This window comes from Manis javanica, chromosome 2, assembly GCF_040802235.1.
Source record: "Manis javanica isolate MJ-LG chromosome 2, MJ_LKY, whole genome shotgun sequence".
NCBI classification, from domain to species: Eukaryota; Metazoa; Chordata; class Mammalia; order Pholidota; family Manidae; genus Manis; species Manis javanica.
In genome coordinates, this window is record NC_133157.1 from 122963051 (window position 1) to 122980652 (window position 17602).

The window sequence follows — 17602 nt, forward strand, 5'->3', positions numbered from 1 at the left end:
GGGGTTTGTTTTTCTGTTGTGTCTTTGCCATGTTCTGGGACCACTGTATACATGTACCCTGCTCTCCGTACATGTCTGCTCTTAAGGCCGGAGCAACCCTTACAACTGGTGAAGTCCATTAGATGGACTGGCATCAGGCAGTTAATGGAGTTTAAGCTCATAGGGAGGTGGGTGCAGAAAGGTTGTCCCACCCCAAGTACTCTGCTGACATCAGGAGAGTTTCCACTTCAACCCACTCCTTGGTGATCCAGCTTTGCTCTAACCACTCCCTATGGGGCTTCCAAATAGCTTGCTGAAGTCTCAACATCAAAGAAAATACTCCAGAAGGGTACAAAAGAAAAACACCCCTATGACTCCTTTTTGAGGGGCATGAGTGGAAGGAAATGTAAATCTCTGATAAAAGAAGAAATGATTACTTATAGATGTTAAGAGCCAAACCACATAGATTGGCAAGCATCAGCTTTTACAAGATTGATTATAAATAATGGAATGTTGCTTTCTGAAGTTCAGAAGTAAAATTTCATAGAAGACCACAAAAAATTAAAACAGAAACTATTTCCATGCCAAAATTCCTCCCTGCCTTCTCTGGCTTCCTTGCTGTGAGAAGATTTGACAGGACAGGTTCTACTGTCAGATGAACACCCTCCCATTAAGCAATTTGCTTTGTATTTAAGAAAAATACATAACAGGAAATCCCCACAATCTCTTCAAGGCTATAAGAATAAAACCTGATGCACTAACATGAAATGGGTTTTTACATTTAAAACTGCTTCTTTCCTTCTTCCTTTGAAAACAGTTTTACAATTGTCACCTGTTACATTTTAAACAACATACCAAGTGGTTAGAACAAAAACCTAAGTCTCAAATGGCATACAATGCTGTCATCTACAAAAGGGACCTTCTTCAAGTCACACAATGTGAAAATGAGCTTTTATAAATCCTTCAGGATACACAGAGTAAATTTTTTCCTGAGTAATGTTTCAAACATGGACTGGGAAGATTATTTTTAGTTATAGCTAAAAGCTTCACAAAGCCAATTTTTTTTTCTTTTCTCTTGGCTAGGGTTGCTTGGCTTTCATATGGTTTCTTATAAGTATGTGTCTACTTTTCATAGAGATATTTAAATCTACATACATAGATACACAGCACATGATCTTTCCCCCTTCTTTCTCTCCCCCATCAAAGTAATCAAATCTAAACTTATCTGGTTACAAGACCTCCAGCTATTTTAAAAATACTTTTGCAGTTAAATACCACTGTCAACTAGTGAAAGAAAATAACTGTGGGAAAGAAGAGGCAAATTGGGACTGGAATTCATTAACATGCTAGGCAATACTATTTTTCTTTTATTTAGAAGGCTGCGCTCACCCATTCCAGTGTAAAGACTATGACCACATATATGGCTCACTCAGTCTCCTCTTTGAGTATCAGCTAGGAGTTCCTCCTTTACTTACCTTGGCATTGATCTCTTTCATCTTCAATAAAACACCACCATTCACAATACTACTTTTTATTGGTATGGCACTCTGAGACTTAGCCAATACACATATACATTGCAAAACATATAGGTAGCACTTCCCATGTCCTAAGCATTGTGTGAAGGGTTCTGTATGTGTTCACTTATAAACCATATGCTGTGCAATGATTCCTCACTATAATCTCATAGGGTTTATTATATTGGTTACTTCAATTCTCTCCCCCTTTCTAATGAACCCCAATTTCTTGATTGGGCCACTACTTTGGGGTGGGGGCTGTCCTAGAAGGGGGTGGTCCTCCCTGGTCTAAGCTAATTAAGGAGGCCCTGTAGGTACAAGCAGTGACACACTTGTGGTCAATGAAATGATAAAGTCTCCTGGTAGTGAGCATGGGGAATTGTTCGTGAGAATAATTTTTTTGTTCTCCCCTTATGGGTCTTGTTGTGTCTGGAGCTGATGCCTCGCACTGCCACAGCCTTCTTGCTCTGAGGAGGCAAGCCAGCCTGAGGACAAGGCTCACAGAGGAATGCCAGGTCAGGGAGCTGCCCGCAGGGGTCCCTAAAACCTGACCAGACTCTGCCTGGAGCTGCACAGCTTTTGCTTTTTTTTAACCTCATGTGCATTTCCTCATTGTTTTCAATTAATTGAGTCCATATTTCTTTCTTTCTTGCTGCCAAAGGCATCATTAATAATATAATTTACTCTACAGATGAAGAAAGAAAAGACCAAGAGAGTGAATGACTTCAGAAAAATCACTGCTGGTAAATACTCTAATCTAGGGACTCAAGTTCATGTACAAAATTAAAAAGGACTGCTAAGAGGTCTTCCCAACACCAACATCTTATACTTATATGTTCATGTAGTTATCACACAAACTCACAGCACACTAATCTTGTAATTATGATTAGCAACTTCATGAACTAAAACTCAATTATGTATTTCTTCTTCGTACTACCAAAAAGATTGTAAGATTTTGATTTTGTATGTGTGTGATTTATAGGTTTACGTCACTGAAGGACTCATGAGGCATATGGAAAGGCGAACATGTTGTCATATTTTATTAAACTCTAATGGTTGTGACTATAACAGTTCATGTGAGTAAAAACAGAGCCATGAGACTCAAAGCATATGAACAAGGCAGCAAACTGTTAATGCTTCTCTCAGGTGATGGTGCTTCATTAGCATTCGATGCAAACAGTTTGGGGGTTTTGGCATCATGCAAAACCGAACCCAGAGGGGGCTCATCCCTAAAAAGAGGGCTTCCTTACCATGCATGAACTGTAAAATGACATGTGGAAAAGATAAATCCGACACAAACGTGCAGCGAATAGGATTCAGAATATAATTCACTCTGGCTGATAAATCATTGAGTTCTACGAAAACAAATGAAGAGTTCATTTTCACTGACTACACATCATTAAGAGTCTCTAGCATAGAAAGTGAACCTCCCATCCAGACATCTTGCTTCTATGTCCTCTTTGCGAGCGTTTCCCCACATGATCCTAAGGTGATGTCTCAATATACTTTCAATATACTTGCCACAGTCTGTGGACAAGCAGCATCTGGAAGTGATATAAAAAGCCCCCAGCATCGCTTCTTGGGGCTTGAGTTACTTTAAAATTGTAACGTTTGTCAGGAAGCATCTCTCCTCCGCTATCCAGTTTCTATGTAGAGGGTTTTTCATTAGAGGAAGCTTCCTGGTCCCTATGGGCCCTCACTCACACCCCCTGGGATGAGGGATCAATTCTGCTTGGTGTATTTGGAAATAGGAACTGCATGTGCAGCGCTTAGCCCTCCCCTGATTCTCTTGGGAGCTCCCAGTCCCATCTTCTCAACAAAGCTGGAAACATTCGAGTGTTAGGTGCCACAGACATGGGCTGCGGCCCTCCAGGGCCACCTGTGCCTGCCTGGACAGGCCAGTCCATGGAATCCTGAGTCTGCGAATCAGCCCTTTCACCTGCAGACAGGAACCACATTCTCCAGTACCACCTGGATCAATTAAGAAAAGGGGAGAGAGGGGGGCAATCTTCAACTCAAATCAGAACACAGGCCAGGAAGTCTATGGTAGCTACTTATGGAGCTTCCTCAAATGCTGACATTTTCTGAAAAGGAGAGGCTTCACCAGGTCTTACTTTTTCATAGAGCTTGATGGCATTCGAAGCACTCTCCTGCCTCATCTGCCTTTGGCCCATCTTGCCAAACTTGATGGGAAAGCAAGGTTTATCATACCAGCTGGACTCCAATGTGGAAACTGAGACCTAGAAATGTAAGTGATCTCCCAGAGTACTGAGCCCCGTACCATGTTCCAGATCTCTAGCTCTCATGCTTCTGTTCTTTCTGGAATACCTTGCCCTCCTGGTTTCCTCCAGCACCATAAGCATCCAATGAGCTGCGTGACTTAACCAGGATGGGGCAGGAAGTGGACCCAGGCCTTTCTCAACCTCCCCCCAACATAGCTGCTTCTGCCTTTTAAAAGCTGCTCTGCTTCAATACACAATTATTTGACTTTGTTGCCATTTAATAAACAGCCTCATTTCCTGGAAGCCCCAACTCTAATTTTCCAAGCTTCAGAGGTTTCTACCAGGCAAAGCAGATAATTAATTCTTTTGTTTTTTAAGTGACCTGTTTTTCATTTTTAAACAGCATGTCTCTACCCAGATTAGAGACTCTTGAAAAGTTCTCCAAAAACGGAATAATAGCTGAGCAATTACAAAGCGTTTTGCAAAGTCAGGCATGTCATTAAACCCTTCTACTTCAATTTCTGTGTCCACAGTTTAGATTGGGAATCTGTCTACTCACAGGGGTAGTGTCAAGGCTAATTACTCGAACACATAAATTTACAAAGTTACCATAGTTTGAAGGGAAAAAAAAAGCTTTTCTGTCACTATATGGAATCAGACCCCCAGGCCAGCCCCTGTCCTGAGATGCCAGCCTCCCTCCCTGTTCCTGGTGGCCGGTGGACCACATGTGCACCACAGAGTAAAACTAACTCCCTGAAGCGACCTGGAAAGGGTCAGCTGAGCCAACACCTGGGCAGAAAAGGCACGGCTGCTATCCTTTCTAGGAGGAACCAGGACATTCTCTTGCATTAACAGGACCTGCACAGTGAATACGCCTCACTCCTCCCAGACCTCCACAGGCTCACTCAGAGCCCTTCCCACTGCAGGCAGATATATGGGAAGGTGGGAAAGGGCTTCCCGAGGACCTACATGACCAGTGTCCTTTCCACACCTCAAATCTCAGCTCTTGCCACCCTCTTGCCCCAACACCCTCCATTCAGTGAAAGGCGGGGGGGCCAACCACACTCTTCCAAAATGGAAGTCTCCTCCATGACATCAGGGCAGGAATGATTGGCAGAGGGCCGCTGCTGTCTCCCCGTCAGTGGGAAAGTGTGAGCTCCCCTCTGACTCCCAGCACATTACCAACTTCTACTGGATTTTGGGCTTCCAGGCAAACCTGACCCAGCTCTCATATCCCCAAGGCCTCTTGCATGTGACCCCACCTTTTCCCCAGGCAGCATGATGTAGTAAAAAAGCACCAAACCAGATATTAGAGGACCTGATTTTCTTTTCCTACCTAACAAATTCTGTGGCCTTCAGTGAGTCACTTTCCTCCCTGTTCTCATCTATGATGACATCTGTGAGAAACAAAAGCACCCAAGAGCTAGGTAACATTCCAGAAAGGTCCAAGATGGTCAAAGAGCGTGGACAACTGCCCCTCTAATAGTGGGAGATAAGGAGTCACGGACAAAGCACCCCAAATCTGAAATAACCTAGGCCACCATAATAAAAGTTTGGGGATAGGTCAGGCCTGCTGGGTACAGTGGAAAAAAAAAACACCTCATCCCATGTAGACATCAAGGCCAGGTTTTGAAACTTCCTGTCTGGTATTTCCATTTATGCTTTCTGAACCTAGCCAAGCCAGTCGCCGTGTTCCATGTAATGCATCATCAACCAAACACAAGAACAGGGCAGTTCAGCGCAGGCCAAAGGTTTCCACTGCACCAAAATGACTATGCTGCTGGCAGGGACTGCCCACGTTCCTCTGCTCCTGTTTTTCTCTCAAAGTGTGTTTTTCCAGTTGTTATCTCTCTGGACAGAGGGGATACAGCTGACTAATTATCACTGATGCATATTCTAGTGATAGCACTTAAATGGAATATAAAAATTCATTCATGTGGCCAGCTATCCCACTAAGCTTGGTCTCATAATGGCCTTCAGAATGCAGGGGGGGAGGGAAGGGGACAGTGGAAAGGGCACCAAGACCTGGTGGGAACCTGGGGGAGCTGGGAGGCCACAGGCCATGGCTCAGAGGATGAGCTCTGGATGTGAGTCACAGTGGAGCCGAGGACTGAGCTCATTGTCAGGAAGACCAAAACTGGGAGGTGCCCCCAAGCCAACAGGATACCCCCAGCTTTCTAGGATGAAGGACAGTGAGTGAGAAGATCAAGAAGCCACCTAGTTGTAGTACTGACATGATCACCCCCTGAACCCCAAAATGGAACTGGCAGAGTGTTCTATGAAAACTCTCCTGCAGCCCAGAGAAGCCCCATGTGCACCTGACCCAATGTGCTGCCATTTCCTCCTTGCCCCAAGGCCCATCCTTTGAGGTCTGATGAGGGCCCACTCTATATCCACTAGTAATGAACGATCAGAAAGAGAAATTGAGGAAACAATCCCATTTACACTTGCATAAAAGAATATCTAGGAACAAATTTAGCCAAGGAGGTTAAAAGACCTGTACTCCAAAAGAGTATTTCTCTGTACTCTGTACTCTGAAAGACATTAATGAACAAAATTGAGGATGACCCAAATAAATGTAAAGATTCAGTGCTCATGGATTGGAAGAATATTGTAAAAATGCCCATCTACTGATTTAATATAATACCTATCAAAATCTTAATAGCATTTTTCACGGAACTAGAATAATAAAATTTATATGGAAACAAAGACTCCAAATAGCCAAAGCAATCTTAGGAACAAAGCTGAAGTTAATCACGCACCCAGATTTCAAACTATAATACAAAGCTATAGTAATCAAAACAGTACAGTACTACCACAAGAACAGAGGTACACTTAAATGGAACAGAATAGAACACAGAAATAAACCCATGGTTATATGGCCAATTAATCTGCAGCAAAGGAGGCAGAATATACAATGCGGAAAAGACTAGTCAATAAATGGTATTGGGAAGACCAGACAGCAACACACAAAAGAATGTAAACAGACCACTTCCTCACAGCATACACAAAAATGAACTCAAAATGGATTAAAAGACCTAAGTCTAAGACCTGAAGCCATAAAATTCTTAGAAGAAAATTCAGGCAGGAAACTCTTCATCACTGGTCTTAGCAGAATTTTTTTTTTTTTCTGTATCTGTCACCTCAAACAAGGTCAACAAAAACAGCCAAAAGCACATCAAACTAGCAAGCTTGTGCACAGCAAAGGAAACCAACAAAATGAAATGGCAACTTAGTGAATCAGAGACAATATTTGCAAAGGATATATCTGATAAAGAGTTAATATCCAAAATACATAAAGAATGCATATAACTCAACAAAAATGTGATTAAAAAATGGGCAGAAGATCTGAATCAACATTTCCCCAAAGATGACACAAAAATGACATAAAAAATGTTCAATTTTACTAATCATCTGAGAAGTGCAAATCAAAACAACAATGAGATGTCACTTCACACCTGTTAGAATGGCTATTATCAAAAAGCCAAGAAATAGTAAGTGTTGGAGAAAATGTGGAGAAAAGGGAGCCCTCATGCACTAGTGGGAATGAAAATTGGTACAGCCACTATGAAAAACAGTATGGAGGTTCCTCAAAAAATTAAAAATAGAAAAATACTGTATGATCCAACTATACCACTTCTGGGTATTTATCCAAAGCAAACTAACACATTAATTGGAAAAAAATACATGCACTCCTCTGTATATTGCAGCATTAGTTACAACAGCCAAGATACAGAAACAACCTAAGTGTCCACTGATGGATTAATGGGTAAAGAAATTGTAGTATATATATATACACAATAGATCAAGCCTTTAAAAAGGATATACTGCCATTTGCAACAACATGGACAGACCTTGTAAGTATTACGCTAAGTGAAATAAGTCAAAGAAAAGCATCATATGATCTCACATATATGTAGAAATGTAACAAAAAAACCCACACACAACTAGAAAATGTCACAAATCTATTACAATGTCTACTTTTTCTAACTGACAATACCAAGTACAAATAAAAATGCAGAAAACTGGAGTGCTCATACATTTCTAAAATAAATGCAAAATGGTACAACCACTCTCAAAAACAAGTCTGCAGTTCTTACAAAGCTAAACACACACTTACCTTATGACTCACTAAACCCATCCTAAATACTTACCCAAAAGAGAACAACCTTTATATTCACACAAAAACCTGACATGTATGTGTATAGAAGCTCCAGGAGCCTAAAACTAGAAACAACCTAAATACCTCTCAATAAGTGAATGGATGATAAAAACCATGGCACATCCCTATAATGAAATACTTCTCAGCAATTAAAAAAAAGGGCAGAAACTATTGATACACACAACATAGAAGACTATCACATGCATTAGGCTAAGTAAAAGAAGCAAACTAAAAAATGCAACCTGCCATGTGATTCCACCCATATGACATTCTGGAAAATATTTGCTGCAAATTGAACTCTACAATCCCACCAAATGAGGTATGTACAATATCATACATCCCCACACTCCCTGTACTAGCAACATAGTGGAAACAAAATAAACTACCTATCAATAGGGGGCTAGATTACACTGTGACACATCCATACAACCAAATACCATGCAGCCTTTTAAGACAACTTCATATGCATTGATATTGATACGAAAACATCTTCAAGACCTGCTTGTGAACAAAGCCAAAGTTTAGCAAAGTGTACATAGAGTGCTGCCACTCTGTCACAGATGGTGGTCAGTAACACGTCTGGATTATTTGTTGGATGAAAATACTCACTGAATATTTACCAGAAACTAATAGTGGGTACCGCTTGTTTGGAAGATTGGGTGGGTGTCAGACAGGAGAGAAACTCGATGACCACCATTTCATACTTCCACGGGGAAGCCCAGAGGAGTCACCCAACAGATGCAAACTGACTCACCAACCCACAAAAAAAGCCCTTGTCCCGCGGCGTACCCACAGCAGAACTCTCTCCAGCAGTCTGCCACACTCCTCTAAACACACCAGATGGGGCACTGGCAGTGACAGGCCATCTCGACTGACTTGGCCCCACAATCACAGCCATGACAGGTCCATGCCAATCGTCAATGCCACAGCTGTGGGAAAGAGACCATCCTTAAAATTTCCCCACAATTGGGCATCCGACCCAGACTGGAAGATCCCTTTTCTATTTTCATATACCAAATTATCCCAACCCTTCCATTCCCCAGCCACTTCGGCCACTCTGTACCTCCACATCTTGACAACTATACTCGAGAATCAAAGACGTGTTAGCCATGACAATCATTTCATGACCTTAACATTTCCTTCCTCTTAGAAAATCCCTTAGAGCCCTGTGCAGTCAATGACAACTATGATAATTCTCATAATGGCTCACATGTACTGAGCACTTACTTTGTCAAGCACTATGCCAAGGGCTTTACAATATTTAATTTTTTACACAGATAAATTATATAGCATCAGTCCTATAGTATAGATGCCACTGTTGTTTCCACTCTACAGAAGAGGAAACTGAGGCACAGTGTGCCAGCCTTCATCCCGTCTTGTTCCCTCACTGTGTGAGGAAGCCCGTGCCAAAGAGTGTAACCTCAGGAATCCAAAGTTTATGAGCAGGGTATTTTTAACTCCCTGAAGGGAAGGAGAGACAGCAGGATAATACCCTTTGGTCTGGGCTTTTGGAAGAGTATTTTTGTCTCCTTTGGTCATAAAATTCATACAAGATGTAGCTGCTATTTTGCTGTGCACAGGGTACAGCCAATTCTTACCCTATTGTCTTCCTGGATCTCCCAGTCACTGGGGAATGTCACCAGTTGCTGCCCTTGAGAACAGTTGGAAAACTGGAAAAGGCTGGAAAACATCCTTCTGTTCTCTTGAGTGTCTGGAAAGATGGCATCTTGGAAATTTACTCCATGAGGCAAGAGGTTATAATTTTCATCCATCCTAATGTAGAAGAGGGAAAAAAAGGAAGATATGTAGGCTGGACACACGTGAGGTGTACCAGCTTCCATCAAGAGTCACAGAAGACTGTGACCGTCTCACCAATTACACGACGCTGTCCCATGTGGCTTTCATTAGAGGAGTTTCGATTTCTAAGTTTCTCTGCCTCAAACTATGGAGTCTATCCTTAAGGTTTTCAAAAAGATGAGGCTGGGAGGGCAGAGGGGGGAGTATGTGCATGCACGTGTGTTCATCTATTTGTGTATCTCCCAAGGGGCCCTCCTTCTCATAGACAGTGTTGTTTCTTGGTGAAAGGAAAGCCAGTTGCAATGACCCAGGTTCAAATCCTACCATTGCTACTTATCTTCGGACATGAAATGAATTTCTAAAATTCTCTAAGTTTCTGTATTCCAATCTGTAAAAAGAGGATGATAATAACTTACTTGGTGGTGGTGGTGGTATAAAGACTGCATTAGAAAAAAAAATAAAGTATCTGTCACAGAGTGAATGCTGTGTAAATGTTGATTATCATTTTATAGAGCCAAGCATAAATTGCTCGCGGGAAAGACGAGGTAATAAAGAGGAAAAGGAGAGATGGAAGTTACACCCTAGGCCTAAAGAGGCACGTAGGGCTCACCAGTGACTTTCCACTGCCACTTCCTCCGGTGACACTGACCAGAATCTGTTCTCATCTCAGCGGGGCCCTGAGTAACAGGAGAGGAATGATTTGTATGCAGTTCATACAACACAGAGCAACCCAGCCCTGTGAAATGGAAATCTGTCAGACTACCGTTTGACTCAGTATTTCTGCCCTAACTTTTTGTAAATATGTCAGAGTAAAAGATGAAGGAGTTGGCTGACCACCACTGAGCCGGTGGACAAAATTATACCTCATGATAAAAATCAGAAAAAAAGAATGTCTGCTCAAGTACTCCATCTTTTCCCTTTGGAAAATAAAGTTTCATTGTTGAATGGTTTCAGAGCTGGGTTCTCAGTGTTCTTTCTAAACAAAAACATGAAACTCTCAGTTAAGTCTCTCTCTATCAAGAAGGGTACTGTCTCACTCCTTGCTGACTTTATTTAGAAACTACTTCCCCCAGCAATTAAAAAAAATTCAGCTTCATCTAGCTAAACCGCTCAAGCCAACACAAAGCACACCATGTATCCTAAACTTAGAGATTCTGGCTTCAGTATGGAAAACATGTGTTACCATGAGCTTATGAACACCCCTCTGTGGAACTCACTATTTTCTTTCTCAGAGAGACATGAAATCTCAAGAGTGAAAAGTGAATCTGCAACCCGAGGTCACAGTCATTCCAGGTGTCCTTAATGCTACTTCACAGCCGGGGAAGGCTGGAACCATTTACCAGTCACAGTTGTGGATTCTTGCACTAACAATATTGATTTACATGTTCTATTCTGTTGTGAGGTTTCTCTCCATATTCAACTGGAGACAGCCCATGCATTTAGGGTTCCACCTGCTGTTCTGTTGCAAACCTCAGTCGCACCCATCAACTGAATGCTTACATACCTGCATTCCATCTTGACAGCAAGCCAACTTTCATAGAACTTGATGAGATTCCAGGAGTCTTGGATCTGAGAAGGCCTCCTTCCTAATTCACCTCTAGCCTCTCCAAACTTTGTAACCCAGGCTCTTACCCCTGGCAGGCCCCTCATAAACCTTTGCTATTTTGAACAGCCTGGCATGGAGGGCTGGTGGCAGCTGATAGGAGTGATACAAGAAGACAGCTGGGCTACATTCCACACCACTCACATGGAGGCTTTTGAGCAGGTGGGGGGAAGAGAGGCAGACCATTCCTTCTGCTGCTAACCTGCACCAGGTGTTGTGCATGAGTTACTGTGTCTCAGTCTCAACCAACCTTGTTTCTCACATTAGGAAGGTGAAGATAACAAGGTTCTTGAGAAGGCAACTGGTTCAAAATCGGTTAGGATGAGCAGAGCCACAGTTCCAACAAGTCTGATTTCAAAGTTGATTTTTCCCCTCATCATCCCAAACTACTCCCACTGGATCCAATTTCAAAAAACAAACAAAAAGATAAGTCAAATGGATTTCGGAAACCACCTTGCACTTCTGCCTGAATCACTCCTCTGTGCACCAAGCACAGAAATCATCCTCGTTTTTTCAAAACTTTAGCCAGAGGTACCCAGGATCTCTGGAGCAGAAGATTATGAGGCTGAGGGAAGACGCCCAGGAATACTCTTAACGGGAACAGGGTTCCGCCGGAGCTCCTGACCTGAACCCAGAAAACGGTGACTCTGGAGGCGACGCAAATGGGCCAGGGAGGCGTGTGGAGGGGAGGTGCGGGCTCACCTGAGGAAGAAGAAATACGAGTAATCCTGGACCACGGCGTGGGAGTGACACGAGAAGTAGCCCAGGCCCGTGAGGTTGAGCCTGGAGCCCGCGGGCACCTCGAGCATGCTGCCCCACGCCTGGTCGCACAGCATCTCGACCTCGGCGGAGTAGAGGAGCCCCGCCTCGCTGGCCTCGTAGTGCCACGGCAGATAGTTGTAGAGGCCGCGCACCTCCCGGTGCAGCGCCAGCACCTTGGCGTATACGATGGTCTCGGCCAGCTCGGCGCGGCAGCCCTCGCTCAGGGGGCGCCACTCAGAGGGCAGCTGGCAGGCGCGGGCGGGCGCGAGCCGGCCGGCCAGGCAGAGCGCGGCGAGCAGCAGCGGGCGTAGCATGCCGGCGGCTAGGTGCCCGGGGCACTAGCCTGGGCGCATGGCGGGGAGCCGGGCGCGGGCGGCGGCCGGGGAGCCAGTCACGCCGGGCCGGGAGAGGCAGCCCCGCGCGCCCGGCAGCTCGCGCGGCTCCCGGCGGCGCGGCGCTCTTGCAGCCCGCCAGGCTCACCGTGCCCGGCCCTCGCCCGCCACGCTTTAAAGGGATGGCGAGGGCGGGCGGGCCGCCGCCCCCTGCCCTGCCCCCCGCGCGGGCCGTGAGCGGCGGCGGAAGAGGGCGGGAAGGCGGCCGGGGCGGTGCGGAACGGGACGCGGAGCGTGGGGCGCGGGCGCGGCGGGAGGCGCGGCGGCCGGCGCGCCGTTTGGGGGAGGGGGTGGGAGCGCGACCACTGCGTTGCTGGGGGCCGCGGCCCAGCCCTGTTGCAGCGCCCGGCTGATGGGCTGCGCCAAAGCTTCCCGCCATACAGCATGTTCCAGACGCGTTGACTTGCATGTTTCACTCTGTATACGTTTTACAACTCCTCTGTCTTTTATTTGCAGTCAAAATACATAGAAATCACATCTAACTGTACCTTCAAGAGGCTAACTACGAAGTGTGGGGTAGTAAAGTTTTGCATCCCCTCTCATTTAATTTCTTGATGATCTTAGGAAGGCCTTATAAAAGATTTCAAAAGCCATTTGCCCTGATTTTCCTAAAGCTAGGGGATCTACAAATTCCTACATTCGGATTCTGAACACCCTACACCTGAGAAATAAAATCTGAAGTAAATCCCAAACACCTTTTCACAGGTCAGTGAGGACATCTGAGACCAAGCTCAACAGTTTTATCTTTATCTCTAAACAAAATGTTCCTTTTATTTCTAAATTGCCTTAAATGTCCCTAATGTAGTAAGAAGAAAAAAGAGGATGTTTGTTATTCATAAGTTTATTTCTGATGGCTTATATACATTTATCATGCCACCATATACTACCATGCATATAGTGTACATAGCATCACTCATCTATCGTACATACTATATGTAACATCTATTTATAATAAATATATGAGCAAAACTGCCTTATAATGGAAGGCTCTTTGTTGTGCAAGCACCTTGTTAATTAGGGTTTCTGCAAAATTGAGCCTTGCATCCCAGCTGAATTCTTGTTTGTACTGAAAGGGAGAGTTCTTAGGGAATTCTGGGGGAAAAAAGGTAAAGAGAAAAGATAGAGAAGCTGAAAAGAAAATTCTAATGCTGGGTCGTACCTCCCCATGATCCCCAAGTCTTCTTGCAACCCATAGTCTTCAGTTAGTAAAAGTAAATTCACGAATGCTTGTTGTGAGCACAAGTTTTGAAAGGCAGCTCTGGGGCACAAATCCCACCAGTGCAGGACAGGGACCCAGAGGAGGAGGCCATGAGAAGGGCAGCCTCCGGGAATCAGAGGACGTCATACAAGAGCTTTGGGCATCTCTAGAAGCATACGAGAGCTTTGGGCATCTCTAGAAGCGCCAAGATCGGGACTCCAGCCCTCACTGCCAGTTCTGGAGGAAATGGAGGGCTAGAGCCAGCATGGGATTACAGTAGTCCAGAATCTGGTCAGTGACTCAGTGACCCAAATGCTTATTCTCACAAAATCCTCATCATGGGCCCGAAAGCAGAATAAAAGAAAAGTAAGAGCTCCTCACCAGTAATAACCACTCCCTGCACATCTAGTAGTCAGCCTAGAGCCTCAACGAATGTTGTAGAAAATAGGTATCGTCAGAGGGACTCAGTCCTTATGGTGTTCCCGACTCCCCACTGTGACACCCCCTCCCTCATCCCCGTAGATACCAGCCTTCCACACAGGGAGTGAGCGCTTGCCTTGCCAATGGGTTTCAGCCCCGGCAAGTTTGCTATGGATTCAATGTAACCAAAGAAAATGACAGTAAAACTTTCTTTGGGGTGAAAGGGTTTATTACCTGGCCTGTTATTCCAGTCGCAGGTCCAGCACTAGCATCTCTGCCTCTGCCCAGAGCACTGGGCCGATCTCTCTATATAGCGCCATAATAGCTCATTGCCTGAAGGTGTGGAAGAGGTAGCCTAGCAACAGGCTAGTCACATCACCAGGCGGTTGAAGTTCAGTGAAGACCCTGGCCTAGGAACCCCAGCGTCCCCACAGTGGTATTCAAGGGCGACATCAAACACTACGTCAGCACAACACTTCTGTCTCTCACACTGCATGTGGAAATCAGGGAATTTCAGAATATCATAGTTTTAGTCTGCCAGGGCTGCCACAACAAAATACAACAGACTGAGGAGTTTAAACAACAGTCAGCTATTTTCATAGGGGTCGAGAGGCTGGAAGCCCAAGTTCTAGATGATGTCAGGTTGGTTTCTGGTGTGGCCTCTCTTCCAGGCTTGTGGACAGCCACTTCCCTATGAGTCCTCACTTGATGCAGAGAAAGGGAAGGTGCCTGTGGACAGGATTCTCACCTGACCTGGTTGGCTGGCACACTGCACACGTGTGGGCAGTATGGTATTACTGACTCTATATAAAGAGCTCCTCCCAGTGCTCTGGGCTGCCAGGCTGCAGTAGAGCAGAGGCTGGAGTGGTGGTAGCGCCAAGGACAGAGACTGAGACTACTGTGGTTCAGAGAGGCCAAGAGGCAGAGATGGGCTTACAGCATGCAGATTTGCCCTGAGGCAGACTGGATTCTAGCACATGACCTGCCACTGTGGGAATAAAGCTAGTTTTAAAAAACCCTCTCACCCCAAGAACATTCCATTGTCATTTTTTGGTCTCACCAAATCAGGAGTGAACTTGCCCAGGGCTGAAACCCTCAGGCAAGACACGTGGCCTTTCCTCTGTGGGCTTGTAGAGAGAGATCTCTGATGTATTTTCCTCCTCTTATGAGGAGGAAACCAGTCCTACTAGCGCCCCACCCTTGTGACTTATTTACACTTAATTACTTCCCTAAAGGTCCTGTCTCCAAAATCAGTCTCACTGTGGGGTAGGGCTTCAATATATGAATGGGGGGAGAGGGGGACACAATTCAGTCCCCGACAGTCATTTAACAGGTGTTCTGCAGATTTCCTAGAGAAGGAGACAGAGAAGATATGAAATGATTTGTTTTCCTGGCAAGCAGATTTGCAGCAATCATTACCAAAGTGTAATTTTATAATTGCTAACATTTATTGCTTACTATGAGCCAAGCACTGTTGTAAGGATTTTGCATGTGTTACCAAAATTAATTCTCCAAACAGTACTCTGAAGTACATATTGCTATCGTCCTTATTTTCTAGGTAAGAAAATTTAGGAACAGAGACATTAATTGGCATACTTGAGATCACAGAGCTAGAAAGCAAGTGAGTCAGGATTCAAACCCAGCATCAGGCTCCAGAGTACATGTGCTTAACTACAGCACTAGAATATGAACAAAGTAGGCAAGGCTTTAAAGGCACAAGTAGGCCATTTTCTAGATGTGAGTATATGAATAGTAATAACCTTAGCATAATCACCAGTGAGGGCTAAATGAATGTGTACTTGGACTACATTAATTTTGTATTAACCAGCAGCCCTGCTCTATTTTAGTCCTATGCTGTAACTTATGAAGACAAGGTAGCAAGAAGGTTTTTCTTTTTAATTGCATCTTCAAGTACCTCAGAGGCCTGGAAAAGATTTATCCACTTCTACAGATCTTAAGACTCTCACTTTTCATTTAGACAAGCAAATAAATAAAAATCAATATGCATGGCTGATTTCTCTCTTCTTACATAAACTTGACGGAATCAAAACTCTTCTCGCAGAGGGCCTCACTGACGGGGGCATGAGTGTGTCCCCTGGTGAGCTGCTCCTCTCCAGGGACTAAGAACTCCAAACAAGCAGAGCTTGACGTAGGCAGGCTAGGAAGCAAAAATTCTGAGTGAATTATTGGGCTTAATAGTGAGTTCCTTCCACCCCTTGATTCCAAGACCATTATATTCTGACTGTAGGAGAGGGAGCATTATATATTGTGCTCTTTTTCAAAGCATCTGCAGCATCTTTTAAGATGGAACCCCATCCTTTCAGGGTGCTGACTCTGCACTGACACAATAACTGAGTCTTCAGTAAGCTATTACTTTACATTAGTAAGCTCTCAACGTTTGCCCAGTTTCTTCTAGGTGATGGACTGTGTGCTAAGACCAATTAACTCCATGCCAAGAACCCTTTGCTGTATTTATTCCCCTTGTTATGAAAAGCTGCAGAAAACATTGATCAGAAGCGATGTTTTGGAAAATGCCATGATGGTGGCTAAGGGGTTCTGTGAGACCACAGATTGTGTTACTGGCAGAAACTATGTGGGACAGGGCAGGAGTATTCATATTCAGAACGTGCGTATCCCAGGGAGGACAAATCTCTGTCCCAACTAAGATGAAAAAGGCCCAATGTAATCAACCTTCAGCCAGGTGGCTGGCTGCTTCCCCCAGTGAATGGGACCAGATTAGGGTATCAGTGTTGATCCTTGTTCCTGATGCAGTAGGCCCTCAGCAGTGATGTTAGCAGGTCAGCCTTGGGAAGGGAATTCATGTTGTTGAATCAATGCATAGCCTCCATCTCTACCACCATGGCCATGCTTTCTGCTGACATCCACAGAGTACATGATTTGTCCACCTAATTACTACGCGCTTCTCTTCAGTAAATGCCTTTGGTCATCATTCACATGGGACACAAAGCTCTTCACAATCTGACCATTCCAGAAGTTCCATCTTCCCCAGACGTCCTTGTCACCAATTTTCTCATCCTATTTCTTTCAAGTCCCTAGGTATCTGTGCTGGTTAATTGTATGTGTCAACTTGAGTGGGCCAGAATAACCATTATTTCTGGGTATGTCTGTGAAGCTGTTTCCAGATGAAATTAGCAGTTGAATCGTCAGGCTCAGTAGATTGCCCTTACCAGGGTGGGTGGGCACCACCTAATCTATAGAGGACCTGAATAGAACAAAAGGTGGAGGAAGATAAATTTGCCACCACCACCCACCCCCAACTTTTTTTTTATGTTTCATTGCTTTAGCTGGAACACCTTATCCCATCTTCTTCCCTCAAACTGGGATTTATCTGGATATGAATACCAGCAGCGCCCCTGGTTCTCAGATTTAATTACACCACTGACTTTCCTGGGTCTCCACCTTACAGAGATCAAATCATGGACTTAAGCTCCATAATCATGTGAGACAATTTATCACTGTGTGTGTGTGTGTGTGTGTGTGTGTGTGTGTGTGTGTGTGTGTGTATGTGTGTCCTAAATATCTATAAACATAT

General features: G+C 44.5%; 1 protein-coding gene across 3 annotated transcripts in view; it reads right to left on the reverse strand.

Annotated features, from left to right (window-relative positions):
• Positions 1-12619, reverse strand: part of CCDC3 (coiled-coil domain containing 3) — an 80521-nt gene extending 67902 nt beyond the window's left edge. For all 3 annotated transcript variants that reach the window (XR_012128062.1, XR_012128061.1, XM_073229305.1), the window contains exons 1-2: positions 11980-12619; positions 9476-9650 (exon numbers count right to left, since the gene is read on the reverse strand). Coding sequence is in view for 1 of the 3 variants with exons in the window: in XM_073229305.1 (XP_073085406.1) it covers positions 9476-9650; positions 11980-12353 (549 nt within the window). In the remaining 2 variants the exon portion in view is untranslated. The remainder of the gene's footprint in view (positions 1-9475; positions 9651-11979) is intronic.
• Between the last annotated feature and the right edge of the window lie 4983 nt (positions 12620-17602).